Here is a 23,796-nt window from a genome sequence, read left to right as displayed (position 1 = left end):
AATGCCATCATACAATTCCAACCACCAGCACATTTAAATTAAATGCCATGTAGATACACACACACACACACACACACACACACACACACACACACACACACACACACACACACACACACAGTATTGTGTGTTTTGCAGGGGTTTTGTAGGGGCTGTGTGTGGGGTCAGTGAGTGTAGGCCCAGCACGGTCGTGCTGTTACAGGACCATGTCACTCATGGGCTGAAAGAGGAGCCTTATAGAATGAGAGTCAGGCATCCTGAGAATGAACCCCTATGCATGACACACACACACACACACACACACACACATATACCCCTACCACCTCCCTTTCTTTCACACACAGACCACCTCTCTACCACACACACACAACCCCACACCCCTACCAAATGTCCCTCTCTCTCAGACACACATACACACACAAACCACTACAACCTCTCTCAAGCACAAACCCAATCATTTCTTGCATGCACACACACACACACACACACACACACACACACACACACACACACACACACACACACACACACACACACACAGTATCTCTCTCTCACACACAAACACACATCCCTACCATTCTGTGTGTGTGTGTGTGTGTGTGTGTGTGTGTGTGTGACTGTGTGTATGTCCGAGCGTGTTTTGATGTCCAGTCCTCCACAACCTACAGCCGGTCAAGACTTCCGCTTTTATTTTGAAAACGGTCTCACCAGCTCTTAGCTATCAAAAATGAGCTCGCTTCTGTCCTTTCCATGCTGGTTGGCTGGCTTCGCCCACCGCCTCGACTCCCATTGGCCTTGGAGTGTAGATGGGCGGAGCCTAGCTGGGGGATGTCGTGTGGAGGTGGACTCCCATCTGCCAACCTCATCAGGAGGGGAGGCGGGGCTCCGCTCCTCCACCCCTCCCTCTGCCCGTGTCCAGTGTGCGCTTGTACACACACACACACACACACACACACACACACACACACACACACACACACACACACACACACATACGTCATGGCAGGGCTTCACATTGGCATCTGTCTCAGCCTTTTCCCTCCACACCCTCTGAGCACCTCCCTCCAGTGAGAGACTGACAGACAAGCACGGCTGAGGCCAGTGTCTGGTGCTGGGTCCAGGGGCACACACGCACAACAACACACACCACACACACGCACACACTCAAAACACACAGGCATCACCCCGGCCAAGGTGTGAAGAGGAGACAGAATCAACAGCTCCTGAACGGGATTATAAAAGGTGGAAAGGTAGGAGCATTATTTTAGTTTTTGATGCATTTGATGGAGATGTTTATATGTTAAACTTGGAGGTTGTTTAGCCACGTGCAATCTGTCTTTCAATATTCATTGTTGTCGGAAATTGAAGAATTTGACCAATTTCAATAAAAGGTCAAACAGTGCTTCAGGGATTTGAAATCCCTGAAGCTGAAATTTGTTTACCAAGGTGAAAATAGAATAGTAGATATATTCACGTGCATGTGTGAGGTTAGTGTAGCAACAATACACCGCACACGTAAATAAACAAACACAAACACACTTTCTAATACCAGGGGAGGCCAAAAAATTGTTTCTATTTCAACCATGGCTTGTAAAAATACCATGCCAGCTCCCTCAGCAGCTGTTCTACTCGCTGTGAGCCTTTCACTCCGTATACACACTACTAACAACACGTTACTAACACATTACTGTTTGATAAACATAATACCAACCTGCTCCAAACACACTGCTTACCTGCTACCAACATGCTACAAACACACTACTAACATGGTACCAATACACAAATAGGCAACAAACACATTACCAACACACTTCAAACACACTGCAGATATCCTACCCCTCCAAACAAACTACCAACGACATACAAAAGACATGCATGTCAGGTTTATACCACTGCCAATGCCCTTGAGCAGTGGCACTGGCAGTGGCAGTGGACCTGGAGTTGGTCCCCGGGTGCTGCACTGGAGCTGACCAGCCACTGCTCCTGGAGATGAGTTGAATGCAGGGATCAAGTCTCTTAGTGCTATGACCGATACAGCAGAATTAATATGCACTACCAACACGCCTAGACGGCTGGGGCAGAGCAACAACAGCCACCGCTGGTGTTGGAACACCACCGATACAACACTAGTGGAATTCCTTGGACAAAGAACAAACAAGCACAAAGAGGGAGAAAGAGAGAGAGAGAGAGAGAGAGAGAGAGAGAGAGAGAGAGAGAGAGAGAGAGAGAGAGAGAGAGAGAGAGAGACAGCAGACAGACGGATGGACGGACGGACGGACTGACAGACAGACAGAGAGAGAGAGAAATCCAAGAAGGCTGAAGGGATTTCTAGGACATTTTGAAGAACAGTGAGAGAGAGAAAGATATGTTTTTTTTGTCTGCAGGAGGAAAGAAGAAAGGACCTGGCAGGGGGGGACAGAAAAGGGGGTGGGGGGGTTTAAATCAGACCGTCGGCTATGCTTCCTAAATCAACTGTGAACAGAAGACATGGTTTCAGAGTTATGTGCGCACACATGAAAAAAACCCTGTCCAGCCAACCCTGGATGGGGGGAGAAAGGGAATAACATTTCGGGGAAGTAAAAGTAAAGAATGTACACAGATCTCTGGGCTTACTAAAAAGACCACAGACGCATTAACCCTCCAAAGGGTGGGTGTGTGGCACCCAGCGGAGCTCCAGCGATTAGCATCGGCCTAATAGTTGAAAGTGAAAGTTAACAACGCTACCCCGCCGCACCCCAGTGATTAACGCTAACTTTGTTAGCTTAATAGGCACTAGACCAACTGTGCCCACAGTGGGGGCAGCATGGTGCTATGGTATCCTAGCGGCTAAGCTATCTGAAGCCTCTTAATGAGATTAGGCTCAGACTCAAAGACAACTGCCAGTTGTCGTCGTCGGCTCGCAGGCTTGACCCCAGGGCTCGCAGGCTTGACCCCAAGGCTTGCTGCGTATCCGTCGTTGAAACAGTTATCATTTGAGGTGAAACACAAAGTTGTTTGAGGATTAAGAAGGCCAGGCGAGGCCAGGTCATACGTCGGCAGATGACTAGAGCAAAGAAAACATCGGTAGAAGATCATGAATTGATCAGTGATGCACGCAAACAGAACCCCTTTAAATTAAAAGTTGATCATTAAATAAAGATGATTTCATGAAATCACGGGGGCAGGCAGTGTAGAGGTCAAAGTAGTCGACTCCAAGGATGAAATGTTCTGGGTTTGATTCCCCCAGATCTCTGGGAAATGACATGCAGGCTTAACCCTATTGGCTCCTTAATGACTGACCACCTTTATCTAAACTCACCGCACATCAAAGATAAAGATGTGCCAAATGACTAAATAATAAATATGACTAAAACAAGTTATCATGAAGAATGTGCGATGGTAAACCTGGAGTGGGGGACCTCCAGAACCACCATGGGTAAACACCAAGCCTGCAGACAGGCTGGAAGCAGCATCCGTGAGAGACGGAAGGGCTGGAGAGAGTACCGGTTTGACGTATGGATTTCACAGTCTCAGGTCAGCGTTCTCCAGTCGGGGGGTCACAGGGAGAGGAGGAGGAAGAGGAAGACCTGTTGGAGGAGGAAGTCACAGGGTCCGGTTTTAGACCACAGCTATTCACACGTCGTAGCCCAGCTTGTAAACCTTGTTCTGGTATGTGGGCGACACTGAAGGTCCTGGATCGACGCACGCATTGGGGGTTAAGAGACCTGGGCTGTACCCTCGGGTCACCCCGTTCACGTCCAACCCCCCCGAAAAACGGTTGAAAATGTTTTGGACGACTTAGAAATCGTGATGAAATAAAAAACTTGCAAAAAGAATACGACCAGCTACCCTTTGGGTCACCTCGTTCACATCCTACCCCCCAAAAAATGTTGTCAATGTGTGGGAGAAGGATACCGAAATCGTAAAAAAAAACTCATGTCAAAGTCAAAGTCAAAGTCATCTTTGTTGTCAATTCCAAAATATGTGCCAGACAAATAGAGGAATCATAATTGTGTTTGTTTCTGACCCACTATGCAATAAGGAGAAAACGATAAATGTTGCATGTCATGTAGGTGTGTTGTGTGTGGTCTTTTTTCTTGCATCACCTAACTTAAGTCACCTTATGTGAAACTTTTACGTCACTCTGATGCTACAAATAACCATCACGCGTCACATTTTAACCAGGTGGATTTTGGTTTTCTTTCTGTTGTTTTTTTTGCAGTGGCCAAATTCTGTACCTGATTGCGAGGTTGTTGGTGATCCAGAGAGAGGAGGAGGAAGGTTGAGGTTGGGAAGGTGGAAGGAGAAGGAAGAGGAGCCCAGAGGAGGTGCTTGCAGTAGGAGGAAGAAGGAGCGAATCAGTGAGTGTAATTGGCTGAAAGGCTTTGACCAGATGAAATGGCAACATTGATGTTGATGGAACAAACCATTTTTATTGCAGTTTTTCTGTGTGTGTGTGTGTGTGTGTGTGTGTGTGTGTGTGTGTGTGTGTGTGTGCGTATGTGTACATATGTGTGTGTGTGTGTGTGTGTGTGTGTGTGTGTGTGCATATGAATGTGAGTTTGTGAGTGTGTGTGCATGTGTATGTGTGGTACAGGTTGGGGCCATTTTTCGGAGTAAAGTCAATACTTTCCCATTTTTGGGGTTTCCTGTGAGGCAAGCCTGAATTGCCTAAACAGGCACCAATTAAAACGTGCCAAGAAAATGTGGAGAACGTTCGGCAAGGATTGTTGGGAGTTAGGGCTGTGCTGTTTCCTCTGTGGTCACATGGTCTATATTTATAAGACCATTCATTCATCTGCGATTGAATGATTCAGACTTCTCTCCTCTCACTGTGTTTGTTTAAGGACCGACAATGCAGACACAAATGGTTTCAAAAGTCGAGTTTGTGTTAAAGTCATGACATTAGTTAGAACCGCTACTATAACAAATCGAATAGAAAGCACCTTAATAATCCAGAAGAAAATTACTAATTACAATTTCAAATTTCAGATTGTGAATGTCATGTTGCTAAATGTCGAACACGCTACCCTACTCTTGTCAGGCGTACATTTTGAAACCTAAGCCATGGGATCCACTCTGCCACATGAGAGAAACGTACAGTCAACGTATGTCAGCAGAACATTGTGGTCGTTCCAGGGAGGGTAGCACACGCTCAGCCTCATGGAAAAAACCCACACAGACCCACAGAAGCTCTGAGATTGATAGAGACGTCCTCAGCACCAGCTGCTCTCTTCTGCTGATTGACATTTTGCTCATAATGCCAGTACCCCTAGAGACGTACAGGATAAACACAGGCACGCACACATACACACACAACACAACAACACACAACACCCTCGCTTTCTCTCACACACATGACACATGCTCAGTTTTCATATAGTGTATGATGCTGGGTTTATATACGGTGCCATGGATTTCAACATTCACGCCACAAATTCACAATTTAGTTTGAAGGATTCTAATATCTCACTTCTTGTTCGGATTATAATATTCTCCCTGTAGAAAGGTCTTGCTGTCTCTGCAGGAAACATGGTGAGGCTTATGGGCTCATTCCTGGTTTGCCTCTCCTAGCAGGCGGCCTACGTAATGTAATATACAACCAGCTAACACAAAAATAATTTCCCGTTATCCTCCTATCCCTTCGTCAAATTGCTTTGCATGCAAAACGACAAAGGGAAAAAAAGAAAGAAAGAAAGAAATTAAGTAAGAAAAAAATGAATAAAATAAAGAAGGCAAAGGGAAAGAAAGAAGGAACTAGAAACTGTTAAACATTGCAGTCACAATGTTTATTTGTGGTTCTACTACGATATTAGCTCAATGCTAACACTGCGGCCTGAGACCTGCTGTGTGCTGACCGGCTGAACCGGCTCTGCTCAAAATGGATTAACCGGGCCCCACAAGCCATGTCTGGGTTTCGTACACATGTGTATTTTTGAGGACTGTATCTAACGGGTAGCAGCTGACGAGTGCCCATCAGAGAAGCGCCAAAGTGTGCGAGAGACAGAGAAGCATTTCGGATGACGATTTGATATTGTTTGGGTTGGTATTCAGAAAGTATTCTCTCTCTCTTATTTGTCGTCTTCCCTGAGGGTACGACCCAGTTAAAAGGGATTAAAATAACTTTGAACTGAAATTGGTTCCTGTGCGTGGCTCCTTTCTCTAATTCTGCTGTCTCATAGATACATAGGTACATAAAACTGTGTGCTGTGACATCAAACCTAGTAAATAGGAATTATAAAATATATAGGCCGGTTAGAAATATGACAAATAAGAAATGCAAAACTCAATAAACATCAATAGTTATAATATTAAAAAAAAAAATTATAATAGCAATACAAATGTCCCCTCCGTAATATACACCTGTATATTTGGCCCATCCCAGCAAGCATATTATTTACTACAACCACTACCGCTACGTACATCAGACTTTTTACAATAGTGTACACATACACGTATACTTTTCAGGGCTGCTTACGTGTGGCCCCCCGGTGAGTTCGTGAACCGGAGGCCGGGTCCCTCATTCCAGTCAGGGCGGTTTGGGGGTGTCTGCATGTTTACGACATAGCTGACATTGTTGAAGGGCTGTGGCTAGGAGCCTGCGGTCCCTCCAAGAGGACAGACACGGGGCCACAGAGAGACACGTGGTCAGCCGAGAGACACCCAGATACACAGAGAGAGAGAGAGAGAGAGAGAGAGAGAGAGAGGGGGGGGTGAAGGTAGAGCAACAGGTGGTCAGAGAGGTATAGAGAGAGAGAGAGGTGGAGAGAGAGACAGAGGCAGAGGTATAGTGGATAAGGATGACATCACTTTTGCCTTTTTACGATTACACATTGATAGTGTGTCAGAATTAGGAATTTGTTCAAAATAAGTAAATCAGGATTTAGAAGAGGAAACAAGATTTGCGGGAAATTCGTGAAATAGCCTCTGGCAGGCAGAGAGCGAGAGAGAGGGAGAGAGAGAGGGAGGGAGCGAGAGACGGAGGCAAATTGAGTGGGAGAGCGTGAAAGAGTTACACAGAGACACACAGAGGGGTGAAATAATGAGAAGAATACAGAGAGAGATGGAGAGGGCGGGACAGAGAGGGAGAGAGTAGGAAGAGGGAGAGAAAAGAGAGCAGTGAGCCAGTACAATAGGCCGCTGTATTTTCGTCGGTAGGAGTGATTTTTGTTCCACTTGCCACAGTGTTTTGGGTGCAACAGTCTGGCTATTTCCACCATCCTGGATGGCAGGACTACAATTAGGATAACTTAAATTAGGATCGACCACTATGTGTTACACAACGCTCTGGTGTACACACCATTATCGGGTACACAACACTCTGGTTTACACAACACTATGTTGTGCACATACTATGTGGTACACAACACTATGTGGTACACAAACCTCTAGTGTATGGGTAGAAGTGAAGTAGAAGAAGAGAGAAATGTTGTGCTTGTGGTTCGCTCGTGTGACGTGAGTGAGACTAAATATATTGTGTGACTATATATTAAAATATATATAGAATATTAAAAACTATCGTAGCTGACAAGGTAAGCTTTTGTAGAGCAAAAAGAGCAAGTCAGAATTGCTCTATTAAAGCTCTCAGAACAAAATAGAAGTTAAATATTTCCTTGAGGAGTACAGAGTTTCTGGTATTCCCATCAAAACCATTTGTAATGGGAATGTTGTCAGTGTCATTTCAATTCAGTACTCTGACTGCTATTTTGTTGTTGTTCTTGTCAGATATCCTGCAAAACAACCCGGATTATGGGACATTAAATTGGACACAAAAACTGAAAACGCCATGATGATGGAAGGACAATATGGTAAAATACTCCTTCTTCATTGCATCACTAACCATAACCACAAATTACATACTGTTCACATTCCTGTCTTTATTTGTTTCAGGAAGTAGCTCTCCCCTCAAAACGACAGAAAATGGCTTCAAACGTAAGCCCCCCTATTCGGTGGAGACCCCATACGGCTTCTGCCTGGACTTGGATTTCCTGAAATATGTGGACGATATCGAGAAGGGCAACACCATCAAAAGAATCCCCATCCACCGCCGGAGTAAGGGCCCTCGCTCCAGCACTCTCCCCAGGCACCTCAACCTATCCGGGGGTGGCTGTCGCCCGAGCCCCTGGGGCTCCACCGGAGCTTTGGGGCCCAGGTCAAGATTATCTGAGGCCAACCATGGGTACAACTCCTGGACTCACGACCGCAGGACACCGGTGTCTCCCACCGGGTTGAGGTCCCTGACGGAGATGGAGGCTAGGATCAAGGCATTTGATGAGCAGCCTATCGGGGAGCACATCGGACCGAATCTCCTCCGGGCCTCCAGCATGCCTCTCACGGTGCTCCTCAGGCAGAGCTCAGAGACCTCCGAGGACCCAAGCAGCCTCCGGAGCTCCAGGGACCACCTTGGAGAAAGGGATTCCTCCTGCGAGGACATACCCCGCAACATGGAGTTCTCTGGACTGTTGAGGCGTCTGACAGAGGCCCTGGAACGAGTGGGGGAGCTGGAGATGGAGATGAGGGTCATACCTGAGCTCAAAGCGCAGATCTGCATCCTCCAGGAGGAGCGAGAGCGGCTTCGTCTCGGCCTGCACCCGCTTGCCCCGCAATCCGAATCCGGCAACGGAACCATCAAAGACTCTTGCATCTCCACTTGGTCTCAGGCCACCGGGGACCTCAAGAGGCACAGCAACGGATGCCTAGCCTTTCCTAAAGGCCCCAGTGCCGCGGGCCAGGATAGTGATAACCCGTTGCACGAGTGGAGGAGCAGCACCGATCTAGATGAGCTGCTGACGGTGACGTCGCTGCAGGCCAAGGTGGCCGCACTGGAGCAGAGGCTCCACCTTAACAGCCTGGAGCTCCAGCGGGCCTTGAGGGAACTGGGGGAGCAACGGGAGGAAAGTCAAAGGAAAGACGAGAGGATCGAACACTTCAGTGTGAACCCCATGATCTGGGTCTGTGCTGAGAAGGTTGTGGTAGACAGCGAAGACGAGGACGGGATTGTTACTTCTACCGGAGACAAGGCCCATTCGTCAGGAGATTCCAACAAATCGGCTGGCGAACAGACCATCGCTTTCACCAATGGACAAAGAAACGAGCAGCAAGGGTCTGCGACTTGTCTCACCCAGAAGTCCAACACCAGCAGTTCTTCTTCAATACCCATGGAGCTGGAGGAGGCTCCAACCGGGGGTGTGGACTCCACCCTGGCAGTCCTCCACATCAGGAGGATCAAGGTGCTCCTGGAGGAGCAGTGGGAGTGCCTGTGTAGGGGTAGGGGGTCGGTGGAAGAAGGGAGGCCCCTGGAGCACCCTGACCCCAAGGTCAACCACCTGCAGGAGGAGATGATGGGGCTTGTCAACGTACTCTTGGCCTGCTATCACGACCTCGGACGCTCGGACAGGGATCGAACACCACAAGAAGGTACATGTGTGTTTCAACCTGGTGGTTTGGTTTTTAGCAGTAGCTTCACTGAACTCTGATATGTGCTGTGTGTGTAAGATGGTGATTTGTTTGTGCTGATCAGCCATGTGCTTACCTTAGCATCTTTTAGCACACACATTCTCCTCCATTAACGCCACTAATCGTCCTGCCTAAACATATTTAAGTTGAGTGTGTCAGCCAACGAAGCTCCATAGCAGCTTCTCACAAACACATGAAAATGAATGGAGTCGGATTTACAACAGCGTATTAAACCATGACGACATTGTGTTATTATAAACATACATTTTTAGACTGAGGGTAGCTGAGATGTGGCCGTGCCCAAAAGCAAAGGGTTTCACGTGACTCACTTATTCCCATACCATTGGAAATATCTTTTGACTCACTGTGCAATTGCTTTACTCAAGACATTATGGTTGTAGAAACTTCTCTCTGGGAACCCCATTCTCCCTGTGAGAGAAGCTACTGCTCCTCTGTGTTGACTAGAAAATGGCAGAATGTCCTTTCCAGTGGCAACTGTTCTTTCAGTCACAATGGACTCTATTAGTTGTATCGCTAGACTATTCCAATGACCAGGCCCTAGGGAAAACAGCTGTGAAAACATTTGGCGTCAAGGGCTATTTTTATACCAACCCATTCAAATACCAATCCAGATACTCAATCTGTTTTGAACGTTTTGCGTTGCTGTTTTTGTCTTAAATTAGCACCTATCAATGCCCTTTCCTTTATATTGATCAGTGTCCAAAATAAAAGGGTCATGTTTTGTTGCTGTCGTTAAAAATGTCAACGCTGAAAAAACACTGCGTAGAAACGTCTAATCTTCAAAAATTCTGCATCCATTTTACTTTGAAATAACTATTGTCTTCCTTGACAAGTTGTGGCCAGGGATTGCATTTGCGCCTCAAGTATTATAATTGTTATGACTATCAATCCATATGGATTTTCTAGGCCCTTTTAAGCTGATTCTGTGGAATGTCTTCATTCAGCTCCTGTGGGACCTCAAAGTCTTTCCACCACTGTCTCCCTACCTCAAGTATGCAACTATGTTGACTTTACTGCAAAAATAACCTCTGATGGGTGGATTTCACACAGGTTCTTGGGTCAGCACTCAAGACTCAATCCGGTGTCTCATGATTAAATCATATTCCATGAACAGGAACCAACTATGTATTTGTAATAAACAAGGATAAATGATCACAAGGTCAGATGGCTTCAGCCAATAAGCTTGTTTGTTTGGCAGATCTTTATTCCCTCATCCCACACATTTCGTCCTTCTATCCTTAAGCTCCTAAATCCACGAGGAAGACGACAGACGAGAACGATGTGGCGTCCAAAAACATCCACTTTGTGGGTGTTAATGAAAGGTTGGTCAACAACTTGCCTGTCTCCCCCCAAGCTGACATAAGCACTCTTTCACAATGATTTACGATGATGGGTTAACTTGGTGTCTCGCGGGGACCCTGGATCCTGCGCTGTGGTCCTCAGGGCTTTGGGATGATTCACACATAGCTCGGTTATGAGAACGAAGCTCAACGGCGCGGTCTCTGATGGATTTCAATCCCTCTTCCCAGCCAATCAGGCTTCATATCGGGAACGTAGGCAAAGTGCAGGAGTCGATTTTGAAAGTCAACGTTGTTCCCCATGCATGCTGTCATCCAAAGTAGAGCGTGCATTTGAAGCTTGTTCCTCTCAGATCACCATGGCGGGAGATCAAAGATGGTTTGTCACATGAATCTCCAGAAAAATAGAGCAGGGGAAGAGCAAAAAGGGTTGTGGCTGAGGCAGTTTACATGCTAGTGTTTTCGGTTGAGCACTGAACAGATAGGGATCTCAACTGTACAGTATGTAAGCTACAGTTTATGACTTGTCAAAGTCATTCTGTTTTCACTGAGGATTAAGTAAACCCGGGATATATAAATATCCATATTATATATAATAAGCCTATTTAGAGATTGTTTTGTCTAAATACGGACTGAGCATGACTGCAGCAGCATAACTGCTTCCTGCCTCCAATATACTCAAGACATGTAATAGATGTACCAGACTTGACAAGATGACAGGCTTTAAAGCCTGACATTTGGCAGACTCTCTCTATTAATGTCATCTAGCACTGCCTTTTCCTCCTCCTCTACCTTGTCCCTTCATCTCCTTTATTACATCCTCTGCGAAGATGTTCAGAGACAGACCAGGTCATTGAGGGCCGTCTCGCCCAAGGAGACCCTTCAGATCAGAAGGATGAACCCAATGTCCTAGAGGAGATGCCCGTCACTCAGATGTACCCCCAGACCGCAGAGGACAGCCGGAGGGAGGCTGTCCCAGACCCAGACCCAGACGCAGGCCGGATCTCGAGCTCGGGTGGAGAGGCCTCGGGTGGGGCAGATGGAGGTGCAGGGCCCGTGGTCCTGGGAAGGCAGGAGCAGATGGAGTCTACACCCCAGGGGGAGCAAATGGATATGGACTCTGGCTCCGTACCCACCACCAGGGGGAGGTAGGTGGATCCAAGCGGAAGTCTTACAAGAATTTTGTTTCACCAAATGCCTCCCCAGATTTATGATACAATGGTTCATCATACATGGTTCATTTATTCAATGGTTGGTTTTCTTTTTAACAAAATGTTTACTCTTTGTGAAGAATATTCTAATAGTCTTTTCACCCTCTTCCACCACACACACACACACTGACACACCCTTTTAGCGAGGCTGTTAGTGAGGAGTTTATGGCAGCCTGTCAGTTTCTGAAGGACCACATGGAGAACATGGATAATCCCAATAACGACATGGTAGGTACATATTACTGCATTCCTTTAATGTATTGACTGTACTTCATATTGCTCTCCTATAACTTTTCCTATTAGTTTCAAGCATGCTTTGTCTAGAGAGCTCAGTCAGATTTGTGATTCAGAATACTGTAGACTTGATTCCACTTAATTCAAATTAAGTAATTTCAACACATGACAGTGTGCAGTTTCTAATTGCTCTCCGGGAAAGAACACGTATCATCCTTTTTTGTCTTTACGTGTTCCTTGGTGAAAGAGAAAAGATAAAATAATCAATACTAGGAAAATGAATGTGTAAGATCGGTCGATTACTTGATGAATCTGAATAAAAATAGAAAATATGGCCATGGAGAGAAGTCCATTCAGCCAAGAAATGTGCAGTTCTCTCTTAAAGGAAGGAGTCCTTTCTTAAGAATAGAAATCATGATGTATGAGTTCATCCACTCATCCTCATCCCATCATAGAGTCCTTACCTTTTATATTCCAGCGGAAGGCCTTGGTCGTGCTGTTCCACCATTGGTTCGGAGTCGCGGCGGAGGAGAACGCAGCAGCCAATAGCGTGTCTCTCTATCTGGGCGAGGTTAAAAAGACCACGCCCCCCCTGCTGGGCTTCCTCGTCAACCTGGCCGACGACAACGGCAACACGGCTCTGCATTACAGCCTGTCCCATTGTAACTACAGCATTGTCAGCCTGCTGTTGGAGACAGGTACTGGTCAATCACTGCTGCTGCTATGGCAGTGCTTCTCAGACTGCTCTTTACTAATGTAATGATGTATGTAATAAGATACTCCTAGTACAGCCAAGTACCCCTTTTTACCAGCACAAAACATTTTTGGGAGGGAATTAATTTGAATCGAACATGAATAACGAATGTAAATGTTAATTATAAACATGAACATAGCATAGGAGATGTGAATACTCTCTCGTGGACTTCACTTATGATTGTTATTCATTGAAAAGATATACCAAACTTGTATGTAAGTATTCATTGTACATAACTTAATTAAGGTGGTATTCAAAAATATTTACATTTCCAAGGTTAAACTTGCAAACCTTCAAAGTTCCCCCATTTGAAAAGCACTTCTATTAGATTATTCATCTTTCAGGTAACTCTAAACTATGATTGTTAAGGGACCACCACTATTACAAATCAAATAAAACACTAAAAATCGGTATCAGGGTGGGCACTACAAAAGGATACTACAGAATAAATTCTTAGCAGAAGCCTGCGTGTTGATCCGATTCTCCGACCCCTCCAGGCGTGAGTGATGTGGACCTCCAGAACAAGGCGGGCTACACCGCGGTGATGCTGGCCTCTCTGACCGCCCCCGACGGCCCGGGGGGCATGGAGGTGGTGCGCAGACTCATGGAGCTGGGGGACGTCAACATATCCTCCACCCAGGTACCGTGACATAAAAAGGAAAATAAGCTTAAAGGAAACCAAACTCCAAAACAACTTACTTTAAACGACAAGTGGTTTCGAGGGTTAGATAGTCTGGCGCTGGATTCATTCAACTCCCAACTCCCTGAGAAATCTGAGTTAAACTGAACGTTATATTTTGCCGTTTATGGTTCTTAAAACCTGCTGTTGCACGAGATACTGTTAGTAGCAGTTTGGGGTTACTTGGTAACGTCAATCAACATTCTGGCTGCAACCCCCCCTGTTGGCTGGATGTAATCCGAACGCCGAACCCAGCGCGCAACGCATCGCTGGACGCTCATGTGTGGACCTAGTTACAGTTAGCGTTAACTCGTAGAAGAACCTGACTCCCACCTCCTGCGCCCCTAGACGGGCCAGACGGCGCTGCACCTGGCGGTGAGACACGGGCGGGTCGTGATGGTCCGGCTGCTGCTGAGCTGCGGGGCCCGGGCGGACGTCCAGGACACCCAGGGGACTACGGCCCTCATGTTTGCCTGCGAGCGGGGCCACACACACATCGTTCGCCTACTCCTGGAGCGAGGCCACTGTGACCTGGCGCTCACCGATAAGGTGAGGTAGACGGACATGCACACGCACGCACACACACACACACACACGCACGCACACACACACACACACACACACACACACACACACACACACACACACACACACACACACACACACACACACACACACTTACAGATGGTTAACGCACAAGGCAATTTGTGCCATAATGTGTTGGATTTGAAGTAAATTCTCTATCCCATCTATTTCATTTTATTTCGTCTATTCAACAGAACAAGCATAACAACCTGCCATTATCCCTCTATCCAGTGAATACAAATCAGATAAAGATGAGCAAGGCCAGCATAACCTGTTCTCATTCTAAAAGGATTTAAGGAAGTGTTAAAAACATGAAGGTGATTATGTGGTTAATTTGGAGAGAGACAAGGAGCGAATACGGAGAGTATAGGAATGAACATCTTCGTAAGAGGCACCCCCTAGTGGATATTATGCGTAACAACACGTACATGGCAAGCTCACTATATTGTTTTTTTTAAGCGGTGTTTGGAAACGGAACAACCCATCTGTGTCGTGATGTTTTTTCATCTAGTTAACCTAAACGAACGAATACCTATTAATGGCACATATAGTTAAAATTTAAATTGACATGAAAATGAGTTGATAAAAGATGAGTTATCTTTAAAGATATCAGTTGAAATAAATTAATCTACATATATGACCATTTAATTGCTTAAGTTATAATTTTTACATTTAAAATCCTTCCATAATTTAACAATTAAGGTGGGGATGGCTAAGTCCGCCTTCTCCGCGAGATCTATGGTAGACTTTATAAAAAAAATATCCACTGGGGTGACTTTCCATTTCCTCTCCTCCAGCGGGGACTGACGGCCCTCAGCCTGGCCGTGCAGGGCTCCCACGGAGACACGGCGTCGCTGCTGCAAGCCCACGCTAAAGCCCGCGCGCTCTAAAACACCGCCGCTCCCTTCCCGCCAGACAGAACTCGGCGGAACCAGTTGTCACCCGTCCACGTCTCCCGCCAGTGGGGCTGTTTGTTTTCCCTCTGGATGGGTAACGTCGTGATACATGCTGTTCCTTATTGATGATTCAGTTTATGAGATGATCACTCAGTCAGGCATTACGGATATTAATTTTAATTATAGCCTGGCTGTGCGGCTCCACAAAAAAAAAAGTATTTTCATGTGTTGTGTTGCTTTTTTTTGTTAAAATATGGTGGCCGACTTAATTATTCCCAGACAGGGAATTCTGAAAGACGAGGAAATTCTGAATGATGTGCAAACATTATTTCAAATGCTATACATATCATCCAAGTATGTCATCTCAGCTCCGCATTTTGAATAAGATGTAAAAATGTAGGCCTATGCTAGTTATAAGCTATCCCAGTATGGGTCTGGTTATAGTTATTTTTTGTATTGATTTTGACCACCAAAACCGCCCAGGAGATGGCGCTGCTTCCCTGAACTCCGCTCACTCACTACAGCCACTCGAACCTTGTCTACAGCGTTTTTGGACATAGGGGGATAGAATGCTAAAAACGAGCCTAGCCAAAGGATTAACCGTAATCCCTTTTGAGTGTGACAAACAATTATAGTCACGACACTCACTGCATTGTATTGAGGCGACTGCAGAAAGACACTCAAACACAATAAAAAAAAAAAAAAACAATAGCCTAAAAACAACAAGTGAGTGAATGGCCCATTTCTCCCAAGTCCCTCAGGAAAGTTTAACAAGATGGATATTGTTTTTATTTATTATTATTTTGTATAATCCCTCTCATTTATTATCAAAAGCCAGCTGTTTTCTTTACCCCTGGGGGTTCGGTTTATATTCATTTGTCGTTATATTTTTAATGAAATAAATGTCAGATTTGCAGGTCTATGTATTAAATGTATCAATATATCTCATTGGTTTGTTTTTGCTGTATATTTATCGATGATAGAATCCTGCCAACAAGCTGACAAGCCATACATAGCTACAACCCCTTGCTTGAAATGTTTTACGCTAGCTCCAAATCGCTGTGATGTGAGTATATTACATTATATCTTGATATGGTACGAACAAGAACATGTACACTGATCTGAACAGTGAGCTTTTGGTTTTAATAATGATAATGGCGATGGGGTTTATAGGCCATAGCAGAGGAAGGCTTTGGTTTATGTAACTGCCATTGATTAGTGAAGTGATATAAGAACAGTCTTTCGATTGTTCCGATTTATGAATCAGTAAAGCCTTTTCAGCAAAGGGGATTCTCACCATAACATTTGTTGTCTGTTGTCATTGTATAAAGAAATTATAGTTTATTAGATCTATGAAACTAAATATATACAGATATACCCTCAGCACACTATCTCATTCCAAAGACAAATAAAAAAAAATGACACAAATACAGAAATAGAACATTTCAATCAAATTTTATATGTCAATATATAGAGATAGTCAAAATAACATGACAGGAAATCAACTGATGGAAGGTGTTTTCCCATGGTGCAGAGCGGGGCTGCAGGCCTACTGCAGTGTCTCCTCTAGTGTCATCCTGGATGCAAACGGTTCAGAACGTCAACAGAGAGTAAACCAAAAAGGCACAAATAAACACAAACTCAGCAGATTAAAAAAAAAAAAAAAAAAAAACTGAAGGTGTTGACATATTCTGGGAGAGGAAAGTAGTGACTTGTGACCAGGAAAAGCAAAGAGCTGCACAGAAGAATGGAAACAAATAACAGTATACGGTAAAATGATGCACGGGCAAGAAACAACACAACAAACACTTGTGAATAAATTACAGTTTCTTACAATGCAGGAAATTGCAGTGCTCTGTTTTTATACAAATAAATTAATATAACTGTCAACACTTTGGGTTATCTACAATTTTTATGTACAGCTTCTCTTTTACAGATGTTTTTTATAATACATTATAAAAAAACGTTTGCCATACGAAAACATATTATTTACATATCAATGATTCAAAAATGATCCCCATTAACACTCTCCATCATTACACATACATTTTAGTTTTGTACACACACACACACACACACACACACACACACACACACACACACACACACACACACACACACACACACACACACACACACACACACACACACACACACACACACACACACACACACACCATGCAAACCTGCACAGTACAGAAGGCATTCTAAGAGGGTTGTGCAACAGAGAGCTTACAAAATGGTTCAAATATGGCTATGGTAGGAGCATCATCACACACCTGCAGTCTTGAACACACACACACACACACACACACACACACACACACACACTGAAGACATACAGCCCCCCCCCCCCCCGACACACACACACACACACACACACACACACATGTAGACTCACACAAACACACACACACCTAAGACATACCCACACGCACACGTGTAGACTCACACAAACATATACACAGAAACCAAAGATGCACGTGTGTGTGTGTTTGTGTGTGGGTGGACACATTTACGTGTTTGTGTGTGTGTGTGTGTGTGTGTGTTAGGGTTAGAGTGTGTGCGCAAACACATTTATCTGTGTCAGTGTGGGTGTGTCCGTTTGGCAAATGATGCATGCTGCCCGTGGTTGTCTCCCAGAGCTAGGTGCACGTGATCAAAGTGCACGTTGGATCGGAGCATCGCTGCTGCGGGGGGGTATACACCATGTGTGCATGCTTTTTCAATCGATCCAAAAAGAACATGAACACAAACCCACAAAACATACGACAGATGAGGTCACCCTCTGGCCCGCCGACACACGAAGGAACAGCATAACCGAGTGACTCATGGCGTTGACTCAACTCCCGTTAACAAACGCAAACAGTCTATTGCTTATCACGAAAAACGCCTCGGACCGAACTATGCAGAGCCTCTTGAGGAAAAACGTTCATTATCTACTTCCTCTCGCAGAACTCGCGGATCATTAATCTCGCAACATCTTTGCAGAAAAACAATGCAGACCACGTCTCCTGAGCAAAAGTTCTCAGCGGAGTCACTCTACTTGAGGTAAAGGTTTGAGCGATCTCATGCCGGCCGTGCACAGCCTCGGGAAATCACGCCGGTGCCCGCCCTTGAACAAGTCCTTTCAGGAGGAAAAACTAAAACTAAACCAAAAAACACGAACGTGAACACACGAAAACAGATTGAATGCATCACGACATGTCCGTGGACGGTAAAGGAGAGCGGGCCAAGGAAGAATCGTGATAACGATGATATGTCCAGAGGGAGAAGGGGGCGGGGGGGAATGTCCCCTTCGGACAAAGGTGCTGTCCTACTTCCCCTCTGCCCCCCCCCCCCCCCCCCCCCTGTTTGCATCTGTCTTTGCTTTCCTTTTAGAGCCCGGTTTCCCACAGCGATGGGCTCTTCGACGGGAACCAAACAGCGGCCAAGGAAGGTACGTCCCAGGACCAAAGACGATACATAGCGACATCATTCTGTAGCCCTGCCCTGTGGCATCGTGACACAGACAGAGACACAGCCCGCTGGGCAACCCCAGGTACCAACTCCAAGGTGGGTCTCGCCGGTTAGGGGTCAGCCTTGTTATTCCAGCCCTTAATGACGCACTGCAAGCTGACCGATGACGAGGAAGTTCGACCATCTCCGGGGTTTATTACTCGGTAACGGTTGAGATATATTTGAATGAGTCCAGAGAGAAATCCGAAAACGGATCCGGGTCACAGCGACGGTTTCCATGAGTTCTGAGTCACATAGAAATCCAGGCTTTGTGGAAACACAGTTCTGCAGTATGAAAAAAGGAAAAGAAACGCCCTTGTCCTCCTTGGAACCTTGGAGCCTGAGTGACCTTTGACCTCGCGATACGTGCCCCCAAAAGGGAGACGGTCAGTCCTGACGCCCCCCTGCCCGTCCGTCAGCGCAGGGGGTGGGGTGTGAAGGGAGGAGAGGAGGTTGAGGAGGGGGGGAGGGGCGGGAAGAGGTCACTTGGAAGACGGGGAGAGCATGGGCTGCTCCGTGTACCAGTGGGTCCCCGGGTCGGCCATGCCGCCCCCTAGGGGCAGCGTGATGAACTGCGGGCAGGTACCTCCGCTGCCCCCGCCCACGACGCCTCCGCCGCTGCCGCCGCCGCCGCCGCCCACGCCCACGCTTCCGCCCGTCGCCATGACGCCGATGCCCACACCGGGCGGGTACGGGTGGTGGTGGTGGTGGTGGTGGTGGTGCTGCTGCTGCTGCTGCCCGTGGCCGTGGTGCGTCATGGCGTCGGCGCGGCCGATGTGGATCTCGTCCTCCTCGCCCTCGCCGGTGGTCTTGCGGTACACGGGGTTGTCGAAGTTCATGCTCTTGGTGGAGTGGCGGCGGTAGTTGCGCCACACCACGTACACACCGGTGCACAGCAGGCCGAACACCACTGTGGCAACGACAGGGACTGCGTCACGGGGGGGGGGGTTCCAGCACACACACACACACACACACGCGCAAATGCAAACACACGCATGCATGCACACACACACACACACACACACACACACACACACACACACGCAGCCGTAGCCCCGGGGAGGGGGGGAGGGATATGGAGAGAGAGGGGGGGGGAGATGGGGCGAAGCGTTAGCGAGGCTCAACGAGAACCGTGTGGTGAAATGGGACGAGGGACGGGTGCACAGTTGGGGGGACAGGCAGGCGGAGGGGAGCCCGTAATTAGGTATCGCTTTTTCAGTTGAATAATTCTTAAAACCAAAGCAGAAAGGACAAGGTCCTGGAAGTGGTAGTTTTGTTTACTCTATGGAACGGGAGATGCATGAGCATGTGGGCCACCTGGTGGGGGTCCTTTACATATTTATATATACCGGGATTCTGCATTTGTAATACGGGGTGCAGCCGTCCCCTCACGGCTACACTTCACTTCTAATTATGCACAATTCCCCTGAAACTCACAAGACAGGATGCCCGTCGTGAGGAGCATGCTGAGTTTGTGGCGTAATCACCAGTTCTGGTTCTGCGAATATATCAGATATAATAATCGTTAAGTACAGCCGTGTCATAATAACAGAATTCAACGATCCTCAGAAAAAAGAGTGTTTTGCGCATTCTAGAATCCTCTAGAGGGGATTCAAGAATCCTCTGTAGAATCTCAGGAATCTGCAAATCCTGCAGTCTAGAATCTTCCAGAATCCTGCAGTGAGGACAGTTAGATCTCTGAATATCTCACTCAAGGTTTATCCCCCCCCCCTCCCCCCAGAAACAACTTTACACCGGCGAACCAACAGCGACACAAATACGCATCGCTGTGCACTGAAATCCCTGTGGCTTTAGCTGTACCAGACACTACACACACCGCTGCGCCAGCAAGGGGGGGGGAACGATGAATAATGCAGCATGACAGCGATGTCAGACACACAGAGAATGAGCACTGAACGCCGACCCCCACACCTACCCAACGTGGAGGTCACACACTGTCTGAGCGTGGGGCGGAGGGATGCCTGGCAGGGGTTGGGGGTGGGGGGGGGGGGGGGGGGCGGGCGGTGGGGCAGGTGTGCTTATTCAGGTGGAGGAGGGTAGTCATGCCATGATGACGTAATGATAATCATTTGAGCAATTCCAGTAATGGATGGGAATTATCGAGCCTAAGCATCACCGGCGCTCTCATGCAACGCATCCGCCAGACAGCCCCAGCTGGACAGCAGCAGGTAGAGGGGCCGTTATGTTGCTATGCACGCTGCTCAAAAGCACTACCGGGCAACCGGGATTGAACCGGCAACCGTGCAGTTGACCTGCTTTGTACCGGCTGAGGGACGGACACATGCGGTCTGGATCGGCGGTTCCCAAACGGTGGACCGCGAGCCATAACTGGGTTGCAGAAGGGGGACCAAAGGGCTCGATGGGCCACAATAAAAAAAAAAGTTTTTCCAGGTGAATACATGCATGCCTTAAAGATGGGAAAAAGGGAATGCTGTATTGAGCAACACTATACACAGAGAGTGTAATTATCTGACCGTTGATGTGATGATGAGAATGTACTGCTTATTGTACTGTGTATAATATGTGGTGGGTCTGTGTACCAGAAGCACCTCCACATGTAGGTCACGGTCTAGACTGCAGATGGGTGCTGTATGGACACCAGCTACCACCCCCTATGGTTGGGCTACAAGAAATGCCTCACACATTCGAAGCCGCAATCTTGGTACCTTTTCACCATTTTAATAACAATAGAAACCACTAGTTCCACTATTCAAGGACGTTTGGCCAAGAAGCACCAAGATGGCTGCCATGAACTTGTTTTGAGAAACTACGGATCCCATTGTTATAACCCTCCTGTAGGGGTACAGAGAGACAGAGAAAGAGAGGATGGGGGTCTGGGGGAGCTGGGTGTGGTGACTCACCTATGGGGATTACAACCCCCAGCACGGCCACAGTCAGGTTCTCACCCATGATAAAACCATCTCCTCCAGCTAGAGAGAGACAGAGAGACAGAGAGATAAAGCAATAAACATGTTATTTCATTATTAGAAGTAATATAATATATTTTGATATCATTTATATAGAAGTATAGACAGAGACACAAGACAGGTGTGGTATGAAACGTCTTGACACAAAAGGGGGAAAGGAGCTTGAGGGCTAAAGAGAGGTTGGCAACTGAGTATGCAGTTGAGAGATGGAGATAGAGGTGATTACAAATTATTGATTTAGAAAAAGAGACAGATTGATAAAAGGAAGTGAGAGAGACAAAGAGAAAGGAGAGAGAGAGACAAAGTGAAAGGAGATTGAGAGACAAAGAGAGAAAGAGAGAGAGAGAGAGAGCGAGAGAAAGGAGAGAGAGACAAAGAGAGAGAGAGCGAGAGAGCAAGAGAGAAAGTGAGAAAAAGGTTATACAAAAGTTGGAAAAATGATGAATTGTGTGTGATTCGTCATCGTCATCGTCTCTTCCTGAGGCTACAGACTGCTGCCTTGCCACTGCCCTTGACCCCCCCCTCCCCGCCACACACACACACACACCTGATTTATACTCCACCTGCATTAGCATACAGCTCCGCCGCCCAACATATAATGCACCCTCGCTCTATTCTAACTGCATTAGCACAGAGCCACACCCCCTAAAGCAATAACAATATCAACCAATTGACATACACTATTACAGCGTTTGTAAACAGGCTTTACTGTATCCTTAATAAGTGCAGATAAATGTATATATATAAAAGCAAGGCCATGCAGCCATAAAAATATAGGCAGGACAGGCAGACACACCCCAATGCAACAAGACACACTCTAATTTGCGTATGCTATTACATCAAGATATTCTTGACTGAAGACTAACAAGAACTGAACACACACACACACGCACACACACACACACACACACACACACACACACACATACACACACACACACACACAGAGGGTAATGCATGGACAGGAATGACACTGTGTACCCTCCCTCGTCTCTCATTAAGGTCAGCCAAGCGTGGCTGTGGCAGGCCTTCATACATCGCTCACTTTAATATGACGCTATACTGGTAGCACAGCCCTGTTGTAGCGGGAAGAACAGGGCTGATGCTAGCAGTATAGCTCTGTTGTAGCGAGGAGAACAGGGCTGATGCTAGCAGTATAGCTCTGTTGCAGAGGAAGGAACAGGGCTGATGCTAGCGGTATAGCTCTGTTGCAGAGGAAGGAACAGGGCTGATGCTAGCAGTATAGCGCTGTTGCAGAGGAAGGAACAGGGCTGGCAGTGGTACTTGCCAACAAAGACTTGCCCTTCCCCTGATTCCCTTAACACTACAACACTCACTTGGCCCTGAGTGGTAAACACTCCTCGTACCTGACAGTTCAAAGAACAAACAGTTCAAAGAATAAACTTTGATGCAGTGTAAAAAAAAATGACTCTTTTTCATGTGTGACCATTTCCCAGAGCCGATGAGGTAAGCCTATCACAGGAGACAAGTTGCACTTCTGACTCCTCCACCCCCTCTAACAACCACACACACACACACACACACACACACACACACACACACACACACACACACACACACACACACACACACACACACACACACACACACACACACACACACACACTCTGACAGCCACTCACAGTGCTGCGAGACGCTGCTGTCCCCGGGCTCGGTGGGCGGGGCCAGCTTCACCGTGGGGGCGGCGGTGGGCTCCGGCGCCAGCGACTCTGAGTCCCCCGCGGGGCCCGAGGCCGAGGAGGCGGGGAGGGGGCCGAGGGGCTGAGGCGGGGTCCCCGGGAGTCCCGTGGTCAGGTGCGGGACGCCGTCGGCCTGGGAGACGGCGTCGGCGCCCGGCGGCGAGGGCCGGCCGTCCCCTCCGTCCCGGGCGCGGGTGACGGCGTCGGAGCGCGTGGGAGGTGAGGAGGAGGAGGAAGACGAGGGCGGGGGCGTCTCGTCCCTCGGCGCGGCTGGAAGGGGGGAGAGGCGCGGCGGAGTCGGTGATGAGGTTTCAAGTGGATTTTATTATTAAACGCGACTGAAAGACGAGTCACCGATGATTGGGTTGCGATGATTGGATTTCATGCCTCTTGAACCGTGCAACCGTGCGAGTCAGAAATAAAAGTGTAATTAAAATTAGAATATATATATATTGTGTTGTATATAAATATATATATGTATATATAAATATATAAGCTACAGATTTAAGGTGCGATAAAATAAGACAACAATAAATA

The 23,796-nt window shown here is 47.0% G+C and overlaps 2 protein-coding genes across 2 annotated transcripts in view; one reads left to right on the top strand and one right to left on the bottom strand.

Annotated features, from left to right (window-relative positions):
• Positions 1 to 1,073: 1,073 nt before the first annotated feature.
• LOC311361371 (KN motif and ankyrin repeat domain-containing protein 4-like) lies at positions 1,074 to 15,822 on the top strand. The gene is made up of 11 exons (XM_084481533.1): positions 1,074 to 1,250; positions 4,202 to 4,340; positions 7,705 to 7,787; positions 7,870 to 9,396; positions 10,700 to 10,778; positions 11,585 to 11,902; positions 12,109 to 12,193; positions 12,678 to 12,897; positions 13,451 to 13,593; positions 13,981 to 14,181; positions 15,015 to 15,822. Exons 3-11 carry the CDS (start codon positions 7,766 to 7,768, stop codon positions 15,105 to 15,107), a joined length of 2,688 nt encoding a protein of 895 aa, XP_084337659.1. The 5' UTR covers positions 1,074 to 1,250; positions 4,202 to 4,340; positions 7,705 to 7,765; the 3' UTR covers positions 15,108 to 15,822.
• A 3,271-nt stretch (positions 15,823 to 19,093) lies between these two features.
• The window catches only part of LOC311361276 (low-density lipoprotein receptor-related protein 8-like), a gene marked incomplete at both ends in the record, with an annotated part of 80,669 nt that continues 75,966 nt past the window's right edge, over positions 19,094 to 23,796 (bottom strand). Inside the window, 3 exon segments of the mRNA XM_084481455.1 lie at positions 19,094 to 19,539; positions 21,494 to 21,562; positions 23,203 to 23,529. Of these exon segments, the coding sequence (XP_084337581.1) occupies positions 19,094 to 19,539; positions 21,494 to 21,562; positions 23,203 to 23,529 (842 nt within the window).

Source organism: Micromesistius poutassou (genome assembly GCF_964030765.1).
Source record: "Micromesistius poutassou genome assembly, chromosome: 16".
Classification (NCBI taxonomy): Eukaryota; Metazoa; Chordata; class Actinopteri; order Gadiformes; family Gadidae; genus Micromesistius; species Micromesistius poutassou.
This window is presented reverse-complemented; position numbering and strand designations above follow the sequence as displayed.

What these genes read in the sequence shown, in the direction of transcription:
- LOC311361371 (XM_084481533.1), top strand. Translation starts at nt 7,766, where the DNA reads ATGATGATGGAAGGACAATATG. An exon ending in GATGATGGAAGGACAATATG is followed by an intron (nt 7,788 to 7,869) that starts GTAAAATACTCC and finishes TATTTGTTTCAG; the next exon opens with GAAGTAGCTCTCCCCTCAAA. An exon ending in GTACCCACCACCAGGGGGAG is followed by an intron (nt 11,903 to 12,108) that starts GTAGGTGGATCC and finishes ACACCCTTTTAG; the next exon opens with CGAGGCTGTTAGTGAGGAGT.